At 30.7% G+C, this 23,177-nt stretch overlaps 1 protein-coding gene across 3 annotated transcripts in view; it reads left to right on the top strand.

The window, feature by feature from the left end:
• Positions 1-5,898: 5,898 nt before the first annotated feature.
• LOC126741642 (protein sickie-like) overlaps positions 5,899-23,177 on the top strand; it is a 146,172-nt gene continuing 128,893 nt past the window's right edge. For 2 of the 3 annotated variants that reach the window (XM_050448165.1, XM_050448167.1), the window contains exons 1-2: positions 5,899-6,097; positions 10,226-10,422. In XM_050448165.1, coding sequence (XP_050304122.1) covers positions 10,339-10,422 — 84 coding nt within the window. In that variant the 5' untranslated portion in view covers positions 5,899-6,097; positions 10,226-10,338. The remainder of the gene's footprint in view (positions 6,098-10,225; positions 10,423-23,177) is intronic. The other variant, XM_050448166.1, reaches the window with a different exon arrangement.

The raw sequence follows: 23,177 nt of genomic DNA on the forward strand, positions 1-23,177 counted from the left end.
ATTATAAGATGTGCTAATAATAATATAGATAGTTTAGGGTTATGATAAACCATGCCTGGGGCATTTATTATTTGGATAATATAAAATATGAGCATTTTAAATTTCACATTCAAATTTTATTATTACAATCAATTAGTAAACTTGTTATACCTATATACAGAAGCACTGAGGGGCCACACAAGTTTTTTGATGTGACTATTTTTGATATATTATTATAGTTAAGAGTCAATATAGTGTTTGCAGACCAGGTATAGCCAGTTTAGTATCTCACCGAGTATCTGACTAGAGTCGAATAATATTACACCATTTGTAATATAATAGCAGATCAACATTTAAACTACATATTTATATGTACCTAATATCTTTAATATCATCTATGGTCGCAGTCAGATAAAGACTTTTTTGACAAGAACTAATTGGAAATATTAGATATTTATAAAATAATTAATTTTAATTGTATTCAGGTATATTTAAATATATTATTTTAAAAAATGGCTCCACTTTTTCCACCCGAAAAATTAATTATGATATTATAAAAAAAATTATGAAAGTGACAGTATTTTAGATTTATATGCTTTTAAATTTGCTAAGCTATGCCTAATAAAAAAATTTGATAATTATACATACATTTTATAAATAAAAATTTAAAAAGATGCTCTATTTTTTCCAAAATTTTTTCTCTCTTGTACATGAGATTGAGAGATATATCATTTTCTATAGAAAGAGAGAAAATTAACGGTATGTCAAAGTGTGACACATAGTTGAATTGGTAATTAAAAAAGCTATTTTAAACTGTAATAATTCAATAAGAAAATAATTGAAGTGTCTAGATAAGAAAATACATGAAGTTGATCGAAGTTTGACAAATCAAATTTAAAAACTAATGCAATAATTGTTTTTACCATAAAAAATAGTTTTGAATATGTTCTTGCAGATTTTAAAATTTTTACAGATATAATAAGCTTTAAAGAAAATGCTGATTTGCATTTTTCCTAAATATCTCAAAAACCAAAAAAGGTAAAAGTATGCTGCTGGCATCTTACTTACAAAGAGTTAAAATATTCTTTAAAAATTTGTCCTTTTAACTAATAATTTTTCTATCTGTCATAGTTTACATTTTTTTACAAAGCTCTCATGTCCAATTGCAAAAAAATAATCTTACTTTTTTAGTATGATTATTTTATTAAAAAAAATACATTGGCTGGTTTGTTTCAAAAAGCATAACATTTTTATAAGCATAGTGAAAAATAACAGCTGGGGCCAATTCACTATGAAACTAAATTTTATTGTAAAAGTTTTAATTAATAAAGACCAATCAATCTTTTATTGAAATATAGTTTTTAATATTTTACATGGTCAAAAAATTAATGTTTTTATATTTGAAAATTTTTAACATTAAATATCTCAGCTGAAAAATATAACCTCAGTTTTACTTATCTATCATCGAAAGAAAATATATTTTATATAAAAGGGATATTTTTGAATTGAAACAGAATAATTATTGTGTTTTTGCAGATAAAAAAAATAACAGGATGCACATGGAAGAAAATACAGATTTTTCTAAAAATCGCATTCTACATACATATGTAGTAAGTATTTGCTTGTATACATTTTAGTCACAAATTTAAGATAGTCTAATATGGGATACAACAATCCTGGGTGACACTCTATTTTAATTTTTTTTCAATTTTTGCAATATCTTTTATTTTTTTAAAAACTAAAAGTAATCAAAATATGGGAAACATTAATAGTTATGGGCAATATAACCTGAATAAAGGTCTACATACATATATGTAGTGAGTAAAGTTTCTTTAAAACATATATATGAGTATATAATTTTTAAACTCATTCTCTAAGAACTTTTTAACTTTAATTAATATGGTTTTTAGGACAATATGTCTGTCTACTGTGCAGTTAAAGATTGTGGCCTAATAAAAACTAAGAATCATAGATTCCCCAATCCTTCAGTGGATTATCTTAGATTTGAGAAATGGGTGAGCTTGACAGGCAACAAGGCTTTGTTGGACAAAAATCCCAACAAAATTTACAGTGGTAACCGAATGTGCTCAAACCATTTTACACCAAGTGACTTTGGGCCTAACCAGGTTCTTTTAAAAACATCAGTGCCATCATTAAATTTACCAGGTCAGTTTACACATAGTTTTTCAGTGGTGTAGACCATGAGCAAGGGGGTAACAGAGCATTTGTCCCCCACAAGACAGTTTGTCACTAGTTGTTTTTTTAACCCACTTTTAATCTTTTATAAAAATTATTACTTATCATGCCACTTTAAAACTTTTCAGTCTATGCCACTACGGTTTTTATCAGGTTTATCAAGTTTTTAAAAATTAATGAACTTTTTTTTTGTGTTGTAGATCCCTTACTCAATATTAAGTTTAAAATGCCAGAAGAAGACTTTCCAAAACAAGATAATATTTCAATTAATAAACCAGGCATATCAGGAATAAAGAGAAAACATGAGGTGGAAAGTTGTGTCACCTCCAATCCAGGGCCCAGTGGCTTGCAAAAGTTTGAGGTAGAACAAACAGAAAACCCGTTAGTGGAAGATACTCGGTTGGCACCTAGTAAGTTCATTATATTCTAATTTCTAATATGTGTATATTTTATAAATCATTCAAATATATTTGTTTGTTTTTAAACAATACACAATGATTTTATAATATACCTTTTTTCAGGAGCAACTGAATTATTAAGAGCAGTTGATGTAACTAGAAAAGTCCAGTTAACCCCAAAGGCTAAATACTTTTATGAAAAAGCTGAGTACTTCAAAAAGAGGACAACTAAGTTACGAAGATCAAAAATGTCACTTAAAAGGCAGCTGCAGTTTCCAGACTTGACTAATCCATTTGGGTTTAAAGGGGTGATTTCGAGCATGGATAGGATCAGGAAAAGGTTTTTTGAATCTCAGATAGAGAATTCCAATAAAAAGCCAAGGGGTCGAAGGTTTACGCTAGAGGACAAAGTCCTTGCTCTTGCATTTTATAAGCACAGTGGTGCAAATTACAAATTTATGAGCAGGATATTTGCCCTTCCATCAAGACAAACCATTGGAAAATTATTAAATCGGATTCCTGTTAAACCAGGCATTAACTATGAAGTTTTGTCTATATTAAAGGCTGAAATTAAAAACTTTAAGGATCCTAGGGATAAAATTTGTCTTCTCATGTTTGATGAAATGAGCATTGAACCTCATTTATCTATAGACAGAACCAAAGGCAGCATAGTTGGCTTTGAAGACTATGGTTTTTATACAACCGATAAAATTGCAAATCATGTTCAGGTTTGTAATTATTATTATTGTGTAATACTATAATGTAAAAATTATATTTTGTTTTTAGGTTTATGTTTTGAGAGGTGTCATGAGGAAGTGGAAACAACCGATTTATTATAACTTTTGTTATGGGGCCACAAAAGCTCATGACATCAAAAACATTTTGAAAACAATAATTTCTGAATGTCACAAAATAGGCCTAACAGTTATTGCAACAACATGTGACCAGGGAACTAATAACGTCTCGGCAATTCGGTCTTTAATTGCTGATACGAAAGAAAAACATGTAAGATTTGGTGAGGAGTGGACAAGGAACACATTCGAGATTAATGATTTGGAAGTTGTACCAATCTATGATGTCCCACATTTAATTAAAGGAGTACGAAATAATTTTTTAAAATATAATATACTATTTTCAATTGATGGACTTCAAAGAGAAGCAAAATGGGATCATCTAATTTCTCTTTATGAAATGGACTCATTTTTCGGAGAGCTTAAACTGTGTCCCAAATTAAGCGATATCCATGTAAACAGAAGAAAAATTAATAAAATGAAAGTATCCATTTGCAGTCAGGTTTTAAGCCATTCAGTGGCTGTTGGATTGAATGTACTTGCTCGTAGTGGTAAGATTTTTTATAAATGAAAAAAATCCTTTTTTAGTCAATATGATTGATTTGCTAGTTTTAAGATGTACTGTTTTCTTGAAGTATTTACGCTTTTCTTAATTGTTACTGAATGTATTATTTATTTCCAGGTATGAAAGTAAACTATAATGAGCAGATACGACAAATGCCGAGGGAGGCAGAAAGTACAGCTGTTTTTGTAAAGTTTATGGACCAGCTCTTTGATAGCCTAAATGGAAGTACGTTTCATCCAGGAAAAAGGAAAATTTTAAGATCAGCCCTAACTAAAAATTCTGCACATTTTAAATTTTGGGCAGCTGCAGTAAGCAATTTAAAAACATTTCGATGTGTAAAAGAAAATAGCCTTTGTATTCCTCCATCTTTTAAAAATTTAATTTTCACCATCGAAAATTTTAAAGTTATTTTTGATAAATTAGCCAGTTCAGAAATAACTTATTTAATGCCCAGGACTTTCAATCAGGATCCTTTGGAAAACTTCTTCGGTCAAATACGACAACGGGCATTTAGATTTATTAACCCGACAGCCGAAGCATTCACCCCTATTTATAAATCACTTTTAGTAAAAAATCTTACATCTAAACATTCTATGTCAGCAAATTGCGAAGATGATGAATCCGAGATATTTCTTACATTGCAACGACTTGTGTCACAAGTAAGTTTTTTGCTTTAAGTTAATAATTTTAAAAATTAAAATTATATGTATTTTTCAGGGACTGCCCGAAGATGATAACAAAGAAGATCCAGTTGAATATACTGCTATTCCAAGCTCATTGCCAGCCAGACAGACACCTATGGTAGAAAAAGTATTAAAATATGTTTGCGGCTATTTATTTAAAAAACTGAAAACGAGAATTAGTGTTAAAAACTGTTTCTGTATGAAAATGTTTTTAATTCGAGATCATGAAGAGGACAATGTTGACAATGATATCATGATAGAACGGGAATATACAGATAATAAAACAAGATTGTATTATGTCAATAAAGAGTTTGTGTTTAAGTTGGGTAAGGCATATTCCATAATCAAGTATGTTCTAAACACAGATCTGCATAAGAAGGGAGTTCTACAATATGTTTTAAAAGAACTTTTAGTAAAAGTAAAACTTACATCCTGTATGCATAATCATTTAATATCAAACACTATTTTTAAATATTTTGTTAATGTAGTAACTTTTAATTATATTAGGGAAATTAATAACATTCTTAAAGGTAAAAATGTAAAGTGCCTCCCTGTAAAATGTCCACCCTATTTTAAAAATGCTAAAGCACTACAATTAAAACGCTTTAATTACAAAAAGTAAAATAAACTATTAATCTACAATTTGTTGTGTTTTTTTTTAAGCCTCAAAATAAGTGGTATACAATAAACTGTGTTTATTGTATACCTCTTTGATTTTAGAGAGATTATTATATTTAATGCCTTCAAACAAACTATACAATGTGTTCTATTTAAGACTGTATCACCTCATTCACCCTCACCCAACGAGGCCAAAACAGTCCATTTAATCTTTTTTTCGGTTTTGTGAAAATATAAAATATTACATATTATAATTCCTTAGGTGATACCTATAGCTTTAAATATCAGTCAAATATCTTATTACTAAGTTTCCACTAATTTAGAATAAATTAAGGATTTTACTAAAAAATTTAAAAATCCGTTAACAAATAAAATCAGCATTTATGTCAAGAGGAAGTATGAATTTACATTAGGTTACATGGGAACTCAATTTTAATTTTTATCCGGCGCATTCGCCGTTAAAAAATATAATACCAGTTACCGTTATCGCATAAGTAAAATAACGCTCGTTAAAAGTTATTGGGTATGCGAAAACTCTTTCTAATACAATACCTAGCCGCAAGGAGGCGCCTCAATTTGGATCCACGGCACATATGAGAGTGGTCATTCTAGTATACCCCCTCAATATTATTCTATGTCCTGCACTTTTCAGTCGCGTTTCAGGAAACGACCGGGAATTAGGCGTCGCGACGCCGCCCCCACGACGCCCGATAACGCTCGACGACGCGTCGTTCGCCCCGTGTGCACCAGGAAGTGTCCAAGACGAACATCTGGCGCACTACCTGATCGTGCTGGTGGGAAGTTACTTCGCGTTTTAGTGCTTTTTTTTGTTTAATGTGTTTAACCAGTCCAGGAATATTATACATGGTGGGCAAATGGATACAAGTGACGTCACAATCACCTGTTGAACTATGTCAGCAGTTGGTGTTTATGAATTCAACATTTTCCGCCAACGGATCATTTTCATTAATGTCATCAATAAGTTTAACTCTGAAATCCCACTTCTGAGCTTCGCCATAAAACTTCCGATAACTTCAACACTTCTGGATGAAACTCTTTGAGACCTAAAGATGATTTTAAGAGAAACTTTTCCTTAATACTCCTCTTTTTACCCCATCCAATTATCTTCAATAGTTCCAAAGATATTCAACTTTTTCTGATAACGGGCACCATTTGAAAGGTCACCAAAAACAAAACGTTTATCACCAGAGCCGTGACATTTTTCTGGATAATAAAATAAACGGGAAAGTCCGTAAAACATTTCCAGGGAAATAGGCGCGCTCCTTTTACGGATTAATTTATGGCTCGAATTTGTTTTAGAGCCTGCCGGAACAAATTATAGGCTCGGAATTGCCTCTTAATGCCACTTCGAGACGACGTAAATGACGTAATTCGCTCGGTTTTAAGTATTCGTATTCTTAGGTGTTCAATTGAAGAGAATGTTCTCTTGAATAATTCGCTTTTTGTTTCATCAGAATATTCCTAATAAAGTGAGTGGTCTTGAAACTTGAAATTCTGACTTGGTTCTTGGTTATCACTACTTAAAAAGGGTGATAAGTAAAAAATTCTTCTTTGAATCACGTTGATCTATTTACATAATTTCTAAAGAATATTCCAACGAGTATTCCAATGTTTGTTCCATGAGAATACTCCCATTAGTTGACGAGATATTGGCGTTTGAAGTGGCTGGTTAACTTAAAGGTCAAATCTGGTTTTTGGGCCTCATCGTTTAAAAAGGCTGATAAGTGAAAAATTATTTCTTGGATCACGTTGGTCTATTTATATAATTTCTAAAGAATATTCCAACGAGTATTCCAATGTTTGTTCCATGAGAATATTCCCATAAGTTGACGAGATATTGGTGTTTGAAGTGGCTGGTCAACTTAAAGGTCAGATCTGGTTTTTGGGCCTCACCGTTTAAAAAGGCTGATAAGTGAAAAATTATTTCTTGGATCACGTTGGTCTATTTATATAATTTCTAAAGAATATTCCAACGAGTATTCCAATGTTTGTTATATGAGAGTATTCCCATAAGTTGACGAGATATTAGCATTTGAAGTGGTTGGTCAACTTAAAGGTCAGATCTGTTTTTTGAGCCTCATTGTTTAAAAAGGCTGATAAGTGAAAAATTATTTCTTGGATCACGTTGGTCTATTTATATAATTTCTAAAGAATATTCCAACGAGTATTCCAATGTTTGTTATATGAGAGTATTCCCATAAGTTGACGAGATATTAGCATTTGAAGTGGTTGGTCAACTTAAAGGTCAGATCTGTTTTTTGAGCCTCATTGTTTAAAAAGGCTGATAAGTGAAAAATTATTTCTTGGATCACGTTGATCTATCTATATAATTTCTAAAGAATATTCCAACGAGTATTCCAATGTTTGTTCCATGAGAATATTCCCGTTAGTTGACGAGATACTAGCGTTTGAAGTGGTTGGTCAACTTAAAGGTCAGATCTGTTTTTTGGGCCTCATCGTTTAAAAAGGCTGATAAGTGAAAAATTATTTCTTGGATCACGTTGATCTTTTTATATAATTTCTAAAGAATATTCCAACGAGTATTCTAGTTTTGATTCCATGAGAATATTCCCGTTAGTTGACGAGATATTGGCGTTTGAAGTGGTTGGTTGACTTAAAGGTCAAATTTGTTTTTTGGGCCTCATCGTTTAAAAAGGCTGATAAGTGAAAAATTATTTCTTGGATCACGTTGATATATTTATATAATTTCTAAAGAATATTCCAACGAGTATTCTAGTGTTGATTCCATGAGAATACTCCCATTAGTTGACGAGATATTGGCGTTTGTGGTTGGTTGACTTAAAGGTCAAATTTGTTTTTTGGGCCTCATCGTTTAAAAAGGCTGATAAGTGAAAAATTATTTCTTGGATCACGTTGATCTTTTTATATAATTTCTAAAGAATATTCCAACGAGTATTCCAATGTTTGTTCCATGAGAATATTCCCGTTAGTTGACGAGATATTGGCGTTTGAAGTGGCTGGTCAACTTAAAGGTCAGATCTGGTTTTTGGGCCTCATCGTTTAAAAAGGCTGATAAGTGAAAAATTATTTCTTGGATCACGTTGATCTATTTATATAATTTCTAAAGAATATTCCAACGAGTATTCCAATGTTTGTTCCATGAGAATATTTCCATTAGTTGACGAGATATTGGCTTTTGAAGTGGTTGGACAACTTAAAGGTCAAATTTGTTTTTTGGGCCTCATCGTTTAAAAAGGCTGATAAGTGAAAAATTATTTCTTGGATCACGTTGGTCTATGCATATAATTTCTAAAGAATATTCCAACGAGTATTCCAATGTTTGTTTCATGAGAATATTCCCATTAGTTGACGAGATATTGGCCTTTGAAGTGGCTGGTCAACTTAAAGGTCAAATTTGTTTTTTGGGTCTCATCGTTTAAAAACGCTGATAAGTGAAAAATTAATTTTTGGATCACGTTGATCTATTTACATAATTTCTAAAGAATATTCCAACGAGTATTCTAGTGTTGATTCCATGAGAATACTCCCATTAGTTGACGAAATATTGGCGTTTGAAGTGGTTGGTCAACTTAAAGGTCAAATTTGTTTTTTGGGCCTCATCGTTTAAAAAGGCTGATAAGTGAAAAATTATTTCTTGGATCACGTTGATCTATTTATATAATTTCTAAAAAATATTCCAACGAGTATTCTAATTTTGATTCCATGAGAATATTCCTGTTAGTTGACGAGATATTGGCGTTTGAAGTGGCTGGTTAACTTAAAGGTCAGATCTGTTTTTTGGCCCTCAGTGTTTAAAAAGGCTGATAAGTGAAAAATTATTTATTGGACCACGTTGATCTATTTATATAATTTTTAAAGAATATTCCAACGAGTATTCTAGTTTTGATTCCATGAGAATATTCCCGTTAGTTGACGAGATATTGGCGTTTGAAGTGGTTGGTTAACTTAAAGTTCAAATGTGGTTTTGGTCCTCATCGTTTAAAAAGGCTGATAAGTGAAAAATTATTTTTTGGATCACGTTGATCTATTTACATAATTTCTAAAGAATATTCCAACGAGTATTCCAATGTTTGTTCCATGAGAATATTCCCGTTAGTTGACGAGATATTGGCGTTTGAACTGAGTGATCACTTTGAAGGGCACACCTGGTTCTTGGTCATCACTGCCTAAAAAGGCGGATAACTTAAAAAATATTCTTTATATCAACTTGAACTTTAAACAAAATTTCAAGAAAATATTCCCATGAACATTCTGCTTTTTATTTCACAAAAATATTCCAGTAAGTTTTTGAGATTTCGGATTTTGAAGTGAGTGGACATATTGGAGACCTATTAAACACCGCTACCTAAAATGACTGATATCTCAAGAATTCTTAATTAAAATGGCTTGGATCCTTAAGAAAACTTCAAGCGAATATTCCTTTGAATATTCTAATATTTATTTCGTAAGAATATTCCAATTAGTTTTTGAGATTTCGGACTTTCAAGTGGAAACTTGCGAAAGGCTTGTCGGTGTTTATCGGAACGGATTTTATGTTCGTTCTATAGGGCGGAATTACCCGAAGGTCCTCGAGCGGGCCCAAAAGAGCGAGATAGAACATTTACTTGTTTCGCGGTTATTTACGTTAATTTTCTTCAATTTAAACACGCAACATTTCCATTATCTGTTGTGGAAAACACGTGACGACGTGACACCTCCATTAAAACTTTTAAATTAAAAATAATATAATTAAATTTATTACCTTTTGGTCTTGTCTTTGTCTCGCTCATGACGGGCGAGCCGCCAAGTGGCCTATGAAAGTTTTACATTAATAAAAAAAAACAATAACACGGTTGTCCATGGCAACTGATAACGTCACAACCATATCCGGTGTGCCGCGCTTGGGCGGGAAATTTAAATTCTCATTATGATTTTATTGATCCTCTGTTGGTTGGTGTTTGGCACTAGTTTTGGCCTTACAAAATGAAAACCTGTTGTTTTTTTTTAATTTAGCACCATATAACTGCATCTATAGGGTGTGTCTATAATGGATAACCGGGAGAATGTGATTTTCTATAGTGACTTTAGGACAAAACGGCGTTAAAAGCGTTTAGTGTGGCCGCACCATGTTTCCCGGGTGTATAAGAGCCCCGAGGAGTATACAGGGCTCCACCGACGACATTACCAAGCAAACAAAGTCAATTGTGCAGGTAAGGAATACCGTTATTAAGTCACCCTGTAGAATGTTCTGCCTTTTAAGCACGTGTGCTAATACCTACTTTTGGGCACACGCCCTCTTATATCTCTTATCTTGTCTAATATATGGCGTGCGGATACATTCATTCATCTTTAGATGCCAAACGGGGTGTTCCAGGGTAAATAACCCCATAGTGAAAGTTATTTATATGCCTGACGTCCGGACGTGTTTAAGTCTAATTAAGGCATCAGGGGGTTTAAGTTTGACGCCCCTTAGCACCGAAACCGTTGATTTTTCGACATTTTTCATAGACACATTTTCTGTTCGGAATTGAAATCTCTTTGTTGTGACGTCATTTCCGTGAAAATCCAACAAATTTTAATGGGCCTACACCAAAAAAAAGACGCATTCGAGTCAAAGTCTGCAGCTGCAAATTATTTATCTTTAGCGAAGGCCTGATATAAGAAACACCAAGAATTCAAAATATACTAATAGTACTAGAAAGAGAACTACTAGTAGTTCTCTTTCGTGCTCCTTTTTTAAGTCAAGAGCAATTGATTTTCTCGAAATACCCCTATAACACAACGCATCTCTTTCAAGTAAAGAAAGTTCAAATCAATTGGTCAAGATTTAGGTCTTTACAACGGTTTCAAGTGCCTATAAGGTTATTTTATTGTAAAACCTGATTTTCTGGCTAAAATAAGTATACACACTGATTGATTGGGAATTTGACAACGTTGCAAATAAGTTATCTTATTAAAAACAGTGTTGCAATTATTAAATTAGTCGTGGAAGTTGAAGAAATGTTTCTTTCTCATATCTCTGAACCAGAGTTAGTTAGAGATTTGAAAATTGAGGTACAGATTCTTCAAACTAATTCATTTGACATGTAGACAAAATCGTCATATCTCTGAACTCAAGTGAGCTAGAGGCCTCAAAATTGGTACACAGATTCCTCAAATGAATTCATTAGACACCTATTTCGGCGTTTTTTCCAAAAAATTAAAAAAATTGAGAAATCAGCCTTGGAAGTTGAAAATATTTTTTTATAGAAAAAAATTCAGTTTTCAGAGACAAAATCGTCATATCTCTGAACTCAAGTGAGCTAGAGGCCTCAAAATTGGCACACAGATTCCTCAAATGAATTTATTGGACACCTATTTTGGCGTTTTTTTCAAAAAATTAAAAAAATTGAGAAATCAGCCTTGGAAGTTAAAAATATTTTTTTATAGAAAAAAATTCAGTTTTCAGAGACAAAATCGTCATATCTCTGAACTCAAGTGAGCTAGAGGCCTCAAAATTGGCACACAGATTCCTCAAATGAATTTATTGGACACCTATTTTGGCGTTTTTTTCAAAAAATTAAAAAAATTGAGAAATCAGCCTTGGAAGTTAAAAATATTTTTTTATAGAAAAAAATTCAGTTTTCAGAGACAAAATCGTCATATCTCTGAACTCAAGTGAGCTAGAGGCCTCAAAATTGGTACACAGATTCCTCAAATGAATTCATTAGACACCTATTTCGGCGTTTTTTCCAAAAAATTAAAAAAATTGAGAAATCAGCCTTGGAAGTTGAAAATATTTTTTTATAGAAAAAAATTCAGTTTTCAGAGACAAAATCGTCATATCTCTGAACTCAAGTGAGCTAGAGGCCTCAAAATTGGCACACAGATTCCTCAAATGAATTTATTGGACACCTATTTTGGCGTTTTTTTCAAAAAATTAAAAAAATTGAGAAATCAGCCTTGGAAGTTAAAAATATTTTTTTATAGAAAAAAATTCAGTTTTCAGAGACAAAATCGTCATATCTCTGAACTCAAGTGAGCTAGAGGCCTCAAAATTTTCACACAGATTCTTCACATAAATTTATTGGACACCTATTTCGGCGTTTTTTCAAAAAAATTAAAAAAATTGAGAAATTAGCCTTGGAAGTTGAAAATATTTTTTTATAGACAAAAATTCAGTTTTCAGAGACAAAATCATCATATCTCTGAACTCAAGTGAGCTAGAGGCCTCAAAATTGGCACACAGATTCCTCAAATGAATTCATTAGACACCTATTTCGGCGTTTTTTCCAAAAAATTAAAAAAATTGAGAAATCAGCCTTGGAAGTTGAAATTATTTTTTTATAGAAAAAAATTCAGTTTTCAGAGACAAAATCGTCATATCTCTGAACTCAAGTGAGTTAGAGGCCTCAAAATTGGCACACAGATTCCTCAAATGAATTTATTGGACACCTATTTTGGCGTTTTTTTCAAAAAATTAAAAAAATTGAGAAATCAGCCTTGGAAGTTTGAAAATATTTTTTATAGAAAAAAAAATCAGTTTTCAGAGACAAAATCGTCATATCTCTGAACTCAAGTGAGCTAGAGGTCTCAAAATTGGCACACAGATTCCTCACATAAATTTATTAGACACCTATTTCGGCGTTTTTTTCAAAAAATTAAAAAAATTGAGAAATCAGCCTTGGAAGTTGAAAATATTTTTTATAGAAAAAAAATCAGTTTTCAGAGACAAAATCGTCATATCTCTGAACTCAAGTGAGCTAGAGGCCTCAAAATTTTCACACAGATTCTTCACATAAATTTATTGGACACCTATTTCGGCGTTTTTTTCAAAAAATTAAAAAAATTGAGAAATCAGCCTTGGAAATTGAAAATATTTTTTATAGAAAAAAAAATCAGTTTTCAGAGACAAAATCGTCATATCTCTGAACTCAAGTGAGCTAGAGGCCTCAAAATTGGCACACAGATTCCTCACATAAATTTATTAGACACCTATTTCGGCGTTTTTTCCAAAAAATTAAAAAAATTGAGAAATTAGCCTTGGAAGTTAAAAATATTTTTTTATAGAAAAAAATTCAGTTTTCAGAGACAAAATCGTCATATCTCTGAACTCAAGTGAGCTAGAGGCCTCAAAATTTTCACACAGATTCTTCACATAAATTTATTGGACACCTATTTCGGCGTTTTTTCAAAAAAATTAAAAAAATTGAGAAATTAGCCTTGGAAGTTTGAAAATATTTTTTATAGAAAAAAAAATCAGTTTTCAGAGACAAAATCGTCATATCTCTGAACTCAAGTGAGCTAGAGGCCTCAAAATTGGCACACAGATTCCTCACATAAATTTATTAGACACCTATTTCGGCGTTTTTTCCAAAAAATTAAAAAAATTGAGAAATTAGCCTTGGAAGTTAAAAATATTTTTTTATAGAAAAAAATTCAGTTTTCAGAGACAAAATCGTCATATCTCTGAACTCAAGTGAGCTAGAGGCCTCAAAATTTTCACACAGATTCTTCACATAAATTTATTGGACACCTATTTCGGCGTTTTTTCAAAAAAATTAAAAAAATTGAGAAATTAGCCTTGGAAGTTTGAAAATATTTTTTATAGAAAAAAAAATCAGTTTTCAGAGACAAAATCGTCATATCTCTGAACTCAAGTGAGCTAGAGGCCTCAAAATTGGCACACAGATTCCTCACATAAATTTATTAGACACCTATTTCGGCGTTTTTTTCCAAAAAATTAAAAAAATTGAGAAATTAGCCTTGGAAGTTAAAAATATTTTTTTATAGAAAAAAATTCAGTTTTCAGAGACAAAATCGTCATATCTCTGAACTCAAGTGAGCTAGAGGCCTCAAAATTTTCACACAGATTCTTCACATAAATTTATTGGACACCTATTTCGGCGTTTTTTCAAAAAAATTAAAAAAATTGAGAAATTAGCCTTGGAAGTTGAAAATATTTTTTTATAGACAAAAATTCATTTTTCAGAGACAAAATCATCATATTTCTGAACTCAAGTGAGCTAGAGGCCTCAAAATTGGCACACAGATTCCTCAAATGAATTCATTAGACACCTATTTCGGCGTTTTTTCCAAAAAATTAAAAAAATTGAGAAATCAGCCTTGGAAGTTGAAATTATTTTTTTATAGAAAAAAATTCAGTTTTCAGAGACAAAATCGTCATATCTCTGAACTCAAGTGAGTTAGAGGCCTCAAAATTGGCACACAGATTCCTCACATAAATTTATTAGACACCTATTTCGGCGTTTTTTTTCAAAAAATTAAAAAAATTGAGAAATCAGCCTTGGAAGTTGAAAATATTTTTTATAGAAAAAAAATCAGTTTTCAGAGACAAAATCGTTATATCTCTGAACTCAATTGAGTTAGAGGCCTCAAAATTGGCACACAGATTCTCCAAACTAATTCATTTGACACGTGTATCAGCGTTTCTCCCAAAAACTTAAACTAAATTAAAAAATCAGCCCTGGAAGTTAAGAATAATTAATTTTGTTCAATATACTGCTAGATTTCCCGCCACCCTCTTCAAACGTCTAAATCACATCCCGACAGGCCCATTTTCAAGACAACGAAAAATCAAAATGTTTACGATACATATAATGAATTAGGGTTTATAAATGTATACGGCCCGACTGATTTACTCCTAAAGCCGTTATTTATAGCATTTATGAGGTTTCTATAAGGTCCCCTTTTGTTTTGAAATTTAACCGCGTTTAACGGCGATTTATTGCCTCCCGGGTTCGTTCTTTACCATCATTTTTCTTGCCTATAATATACCGGGTGTGTCTCGAATCTATATAGAATATTCCTCAAACGTTCTGAATTATTCTTGGGCTTATATATTCTATGTTACGTGATGACGTGACTACAAAAAGGTAGAGGGGACAGGTCCCCAATTAGCCGTCAGCGAAAACGGTAGTTGAGCCGTCACCGATCCATCAATCCAACACATAAAATATAATTTTTATATGAGAGAGTTTAACGAAGGGTTATACGTTAACGTTAATGTTAAACACCCCCCCCCCCCCCCCGTCTCGCAAACTCCCTAATTTTCTAATAAAGGAAATATCAGATGAGATATACAAATCCGAACTGGAGGCCCCTCTTAACTTCGATGTTGTTTCCGAGCGATTTAACTCAATATATGAGCGAAAACTGGAAAATTGTACTGTAGGAGTCTAATTTTGAGCGGGGGTGGTTTGCCCCCAAAAGATTATATGGGAAGATTAGTGTGGCGATAACCGTCTAATTCTTAAGATGTGGAAATGAATGGGTAGTAGTGAATAAGAAAGTGGTTTCTGTCCTTGTTTGCTTGTAAAGGAAGAAGAAAAATTGGGGGTGTCTGTTGAAATAACTGGGGGTTCTTACTAAATGCGCAAATATGTTGTCACGAACTCTTCATAAGTTGATAATTAGATAACATAGACGTTTGAAATTTTTTATGCGAATTCTTTAATTAAATTAATTGGACACCTATTTCAGGATTTTTCAAAAAAATTCGAAAATTTTGAAAAAATAATTTTTTTGAGGAAGATGATTTTTTTTACTAAAAATCCACAAACTGTCCATAACTCAAAAACCAGACATTCTACACATGTGAAATTTTTTACATAAATTCTTCTATTAAATTGGTTGGATACCTATTTCAGGATTTTTCAAAAAAAATCCAAAATTTTGAGAAAATAATTTTTTTGAGGAAGATGATTTTTTTTTTCTAAAAATCCATAAACTGTTCATAACTCAAAAACCAGACATCCTACACATGTGAAATTTTTTACATAAATTCTTCAATTAAATTGATTGGACACCTATTTCAGGATTTTTCAAAAAAAATCGAAAATTTTGAAAAAATAATTTTTTTGAGGAAGATGATATTTTTTTCTAAAAATCCACAAACTGTTCATAACTCAAAAACCAGACATCCTACACATGCGAAATTTTTTACATAAATTCTTCTATTAAATTGATTGGACACCTATTTCAGGAATTTTCAAAAAAATTCGAAAATTTTGAAAAAATAATTTTTTTGAGGAAGATGATTTTTTTTTTTCTAAAAATCCACAAACTGTTCATAACTCAAAAACCAGACATCCTACACATGTGAAATTTTTTACATAAATTCTTCTATTAAATTGATTGGACACCTATTTCAGGATTTTTCAAAAAAATTCAAAAATTTTGAGAAAATAATTTTTTTGAGGAAGAAGATTTTTTTTTTTTTTAAATCCAAAAACTGTTCATAACTCAAAAACCAGACATCCTACACATGTGAAATTTTTTACATAAATTCTTCTATTAAATTGATTGGACACCTATTTCAGGATATTTCAAAAAAATTCTAAAATTTTGAAAAAATAATTTTTTTGAGGAAGATGATTTTTATTTCTAAAAATTCACAAACTGTTCATAACTCAAAAACCAGACATCCTACACATGTGAAATTTTTTACATAAATTCTTCTATTAAATTCATTGGACACCTATTTTAGGATTTTTCAAAAAAAAAATCGAAAATTTTGAAAAAATTATTTTTTTGAGGAAGATGATTTTTTTTTCCTAAAAATCCACAAACTGTTCATAACTCAAAAACCAGACATCCTACACATGTGAAATTTTTTAAATAAATTCTTCTATTAAATTCATTGGACACCTATTTCAGGGTTTTTTAATAAAATTCGAAAATTTTGAGAAAATAATTTTTTTGAGGAAGATGATTTTTTTTTCTAAAAATCCACAAACTGTCCATAACTCAAAAACCAGAAATCCTACACATGTGAAATTTTTTACATAAATTCTTCTATTAAATTGATTGGACACCTATTTCAGGATTTTTCAAAAAAAATCGAAAATTTTGAAAAAATTATTTTTTTGAGGAAGATGATTTTTTTTTTCTAAAAATTAACAAACTGTTCATAACTCAAAAACGAGACATCCTGCACATGTGAAATTTTTTACATAAATTCTTCTATTAAATTCATTGGATACTTATTTCAGGATTTTTCAAAAAAAATCGAAAATTTTGAAAAAAATAATTTTTTTGAGGAAGATGATTTTTTTTTCTAAAAATCCACAAACTGTTCATAACTCAAAAACCAGACATCGTACACATGTGAAATTTTTTATATAAGTTCTTCTATTAAATTAATTGGACACCTATTTCAGGATTTTTCAATAAAATTCGAAAATTTTGAAAAAATAATTTTTTTGAGGAAGATGATTTTTTTTTTTTTAAATCCACAAACTGTTCATAACTCAAAAACCAGACATCGTACACGTGTGAATTTTTTTATATAAGTTCTTCTATTAAATTGATTGGACACCTATTTCAGGATTTTTCAATAAAATTCGAAAATTTTGAAAAAATAATTTTTTTGAGGAAGATGATTTTTTTTTCTAAAAATTCACAAACTGTTCATAACTCAAAAACCAGACATCCTACACATGTGAAATTTTTCACATAAATTCTTCTATTAAATTGATTGGAAACCTATTTCAGGATTTTTCAAAAAAAATCGAAAATTTTGAAAAAATAATTTTTTTGAGGAAGATGATTTTTTTTTTAAAAATCTACAAACTGTTCATAACTCAAAAACCAGACATCCTACACATGTGAAATTTTTTACATAAATTCTTCTATTAAATTGATTGGACACCTATTTCAGGATTTTTTAATAAAATTTGAAAATTTTGAAAAAATAATTTTTTTGAGGAAGATGATTTTTTTTTTCTAAAAATCCACAAACTGTTCATAACTCAAAAACCAGACATCGTACACGTGTGAAATTTTTCACATAAATTCTTCTATTAAATTGATTGGACACCTATTTCAGGATTTTTCAAAAAAAATCGAAAATTTTGAAAAAATAATTTTTTTGAGGAAGATGATTTTTTTTTCTAAAAATCCACAAACTGTTCATAACTCAAAAACCAGACATCCTACACATGTGAAATTTTTTACATAAATTCTTCAATTAAATTCATTAGACACCTAATTGAAGACTTTTCAAAGATGGTGTTATATAGGTATTGCACTCTATTCCCGTCAAAAAGATTAAATTTAACATCAAAAGAATCTTCGTTTTCCAATAAAATCAAAATATATTCTGCGACCGTCAAACCGGTTTACGTGCACGTCTTTCTTTACATATCCACTTAATTAAACACGCTATTCGCTTTCCTTTGAAGTGCCGCGACGGTACGTACGTCTATTTTCATCTAAAAATGTGCGTAAAATAAACCAAGTCAGGTCAATACGCCGAGACAGTTTTAAAACTAAATAAATTAATTTTAACTGGATACGGTCCTGTCGCACATCTGACAAGTCCGTATAACCACGTAAACGTGTTGCCATAGTAACGGCGCGCGCAGCCTATACATCCGTGACTTGCAATCAAGCAAAACGACAGGGCCGTAGCAAGTTTTTTTTTTTAAATTTATCACTGCTCATTTTTTTTTCAAAATGGCCTCCACCATTTGGCCTCGTTTACTTTACATTTAACGCTAAAGGGTGGACATAGTAAACTGGCTTTCATGTAAGTATATTAACGAAGATCCTCGAACAATAAATGGCCTGTCGTAAGGGTTTACTCTCGGATAGGCCCGGGGATAAACTAAACGGGTTATACCCCATAAAGGTCTTGTTAATTCGCTTCCGAAGGATATCCTGGTTAAATATATTGCCACAAAAAAAATACTTGCCACTTAAGAGTGGGATGAAACTTTTTTTTTAATGTGTGGACTTCAAAAGCCACATAAAAACAAACGCGAGCATTATAAAGCGATCATTTACTGCTCTACCGACATCCGCATAATTTCAACCCCTTTTCATGAATAAATCAGTCAGAAGAGGTATGTGTATTATGTATATACGGGTATAAGAGACCCCTCGTTATATCAATAAGTGTTTACGGAAGGGGCGCGTTTACCCCATTTCCCGCATTTTATAATTCCGGCGAGCGGCGTCGCTCCATTAAACCCTTCCCGTGTTGACATTACTTTGCAGTAGGATTTTTTTTTTAAACACGTCAATTTACTCCTTTATATATGTACATATAAATATACCAGACCAGGGTAAAGGGTTGCACTAAGAACTTCTATCTTTACTTAAAATGACATATGTACAATGGGTAATGTAATCCCACTAATCAACGGGGAGAATATATGGCTGATTCGCGTGTGCTAACCCGGTTGTGTTGTATATACTGAGCAGTTCAACCCCTTTTTAGATTAAGATCGCACGGAGATTTGTATCTTCCGTTAATCGTCCCTTTTGAGTGAAGAAACAAATCATTTTTCAACAAGAAATTCAAATCACCAAAGGATAATAAACCGTGGGAAAATTATAAGGGTCCAAACCAGAAAAATAAAAATATTTTGACAGTGGCAATTGTTTCGTACCCTCCCTGAATTTCCTAATTAATTTAGCCCATATACGAACCAGTAATATTTAATTTAATTAAAGAAGTTCATTCATTAGAGAGCAGACTTTTGTCAGGCCCAATAAAAAAGCGATTAATTTCATGGTTTTATTCGTAAATGAACGCGATTGAATTCGAACGATTTTTGGACCCGCATATGTTGTTGAAAAATCGTTTATATGTTTCCGTCAGCGCGTTTGTACAATTGAACCCGATACATTTATTCAGTGTTGTTGATTAGTGACACAAAATAACAAACACAATTGTACTAAAAAATATCTGCGCTCCTTTGGATTATTGGTCTTATTTGGTTGTCCTTGGACGGTTTTCTTGGATATTCTTGGGTTTTCTTAAAAGATGATCCAATTTGGAAGGAAAATGTATCTCAGAAAAATCGTAGAAACGCTAAAGAAACAAGTGAAAATCCATGAACACCCCAAAACGAAATCACACTAAATTTCTTGAATTTCCTTAAATCTTCCTGGATTTATTTTGTCCTTGGATTTACTTGCATCGTTTCGTTTTCCAGTATTTTGTTTACTTTTTGAGAAAATTGTACGATTTTCTGTACAATTATGTTATTTAATAAAAAAAAAATTTTGGTTTTTGAGTTATGAACAATTTGTGGATTTTTAGAAAAAAAAATCATATTCCTCAAAAAAATTATTTTTTCAAAATTTTCGATTTTTTTTGAAAAATCCTGAAATAGGTGTCCAATCAATTTAACAGAAGAATTTATGTAAAAAATTTCACATGTGTACGATGTCTGGTTTTTGAGTTATGGACAGTTTGTGGATTTTTAGGAAAAAAATCACCTCACTCAAAAAAATTATTTTCTCAAAATTTTTGAATTTTTTTAAAAAATCCTGAAATAGGTGTCTAATTAATTTAATTAGAGAATTCATGTAAAAAATTTCACATGTGTAGGATGTCTGGTTTTTGAGTTATGGACAGTTTGTGGATTTTTAGAAAAAAAATCATCTTCCTCAAAAAAATTATTTTCTCAAAATTTTTGAATTTTTTTGAAAAATCCTGAAATAGGTGTCCAATGAATTTAATAGAAAAATTTATGTAAAAAATTTCACATGTGTAGGATGTCTGGTTTTTGAGTTATGAACAGTTTGTGAATTTTTAGAAAAAAAAATCATCTTCCTCAAAAAAATTATTTTTTCAAAATTTTCGAATTTTTTTGAAAAATCCTGAAATAGGTGTCCAATGAATTTAATAGAAGAAGTTGTGTATAAAATTTCACATGTGTAGGATGTCTGGTTTTTGAGTTATGGACAGTTTGTGGATTTTTAGAAAAAAAATCATCTTCCTCAAAAAAATTATTTTCTCAAAATTTTTGAATTTTTTTGAAAAATCCTGAAATAGGTGTCCAATGAATTTAATAGAAAAATTTATGTAAAAAATTTCACATGTGTAGGAAGTCTGGTTTTTGAGTTATGAACAGTTTGTGGATTTTTAGAAAAAAAAAATTAACTCACTCAAAAAAATCATTTTCTCAAAATTTGTGAATTTTTTTGAAAAATCCTGAAATAGGTGTCTAATTAATTTAATTAGAGAATTCATGTAAAAAATTTCACATGTGTAGGATGTCTGGTTTTTGAGTTATGAACAGTTTGTGGATTTTTAGAAAAAAAATCATCTTTCTCAAAAAAATTAATTTTTCAAAATTTTCGAATTTATTGAAAAATCCTGAAATAGGTGTCTAATTAATTTAATTAGAGAATTTATGTAAAAAATTTCACATGTATAGGATGTCTGGTTTTTGAGTTATGAACAGTTTGTGGATTTTTAGAAAAAAAAATCATCTTCCTCAAAAAAATTATTTTTTCAAAATTTTCGAATTTTTTTGAAAAATCCTGAAATAGGTGTCCAATGAATTTAATAGAAGAATTTATGTAAAAAATTTCACATGTGTAGGATGTCTGGTTTTTGAGTTATGAACAGTTTGTGAATTTTTAGAAAAAAAAATCATCTTCCTCAAAAAAATTATTTTTTCAAAATTTTCGAATTTTTTTGAAAAATCCTGAAATAGGTGTCCAATGAATTTAATAGAAGAAGTTGTGTATAAAATTTCACATGTGTAGGATGTCTGGTTTTTGAGTTATGGACAGTTTGTGGATTTTTAGAAAAAAAATCATCTTCCTCAAAAAAATTATTTTCTCAAAATTTTTGAATTTTTTTGAAAAATCCTGAAATAGGTGTCCAATGAATTTAATAGAAAAATTTATGTAAAAAATTTCACATGTGTAGGAAGTCTGGTTTTTGAGTTATGAACAGTTTGTGGATTTTTAGAAAAAAAAAATTAACTCACTCAAAAAAATCATTTTCTCAAAATTTGTGAATTTTTTTGAAAAATCCTGAAATAGGTGTCTAATTAATTTAATTAAAGAATTCATGTAAAAAATTTCACATGTGTAGGATGTCTGGTTTTTGAGTTATGAACAGTTTGTGAATTTTTAGAAAAAAAAATCATCTTCCTCAAAAAAATTATTTTTTCAAAATTTTCGATTTTTTTTGAAAAATCCTGAAATAGGTGTCCAATCAATTTAATAGAAGAATTTATGTAAAAAATTTCACATGTGTAGGATGTCTGGTTTTTGAGTTATGAACAGTTTGTGAATTTTTAGAAAAAAAAATCATCTTCCTCAAAAAAATTATTTTTTCAAAATTTTCGATTTTTTTTTGAAAAATCCTGAAATAGGTGTCCAATCAATTTAATTGAAGAATTATTGTAAAAAATTTCACATGTGTACGATGTCTGGTTTTTGAGTTATTTAAAAATTCTCAAATGTCTACATCGCATAGTTTTTGGGTATAAACAGGCAACGCGGTTATACAATGTTAATTCATTTAAAAATCTTATTAACGAGACCTTTGAAAATTGACATATTTTTTTTAATAAATAGAACAATAATTTGAAAAATAGTAAAAAGTTATGTAGTTCTGATTTCTCACTCTACCCGTGAAAATCGGGTAGCTAGTTTCTCTCACTCTCATTCATATACTTGTCACAGTTCTGTCATTTACTATATGACCCGATAAAAAATTCTTATTTTTATTTTTAGCGTAAATTGAAGCTTTTAAGAACATTAGGACCTAATTAAGCTAATAAATTATTAAACCCTTAATCAACGCCTATTCAATTCCTTATATAGAACCCAAACCTGATGCACTGTAGTACCAACAAAATAAATAAGCGTATATATGCGTACCCTAAAACAAACGGATACGTTACACAACCCATACGAGAGTGTTTATTCAATAAATCGACTTGTCCCGATTTGAACGTTAAAAATTGAATTTAATTAACTTCCATGAAGAGGAGAGTTGCATTACGGTCGGTCTACACGTAGTATTATAGAGAACGTATTTATAACCGGTAACGCCGTTTTCGTGTTTTTCCTCCTCGTAAAAGTTAAATTTAGCGTGTGGCCATTTACTTTCAAGATGTACACTAGCCGCCAGCAGACGCCTCATAGTTACGATGTTATTGTGCAACTGAGGAGATAATAAAAATTTAAAATGGTCTATAGTCTAAAG

This window comes from Anthonomus grandis, chromosome 10, assembly GCF_022605725.1.
Source record: "Anthonomus grandis grandis chromosome 10, icAntGran1.3, whole genome shotgun sequence".
In the NCBI taxonomy this organism is placed as follows: Eukaryota; Metazoa; Arthropoda; class Insecta; order Coleoptera; family Curculionidae; genus Anthonomus; species Anthonomus grandis.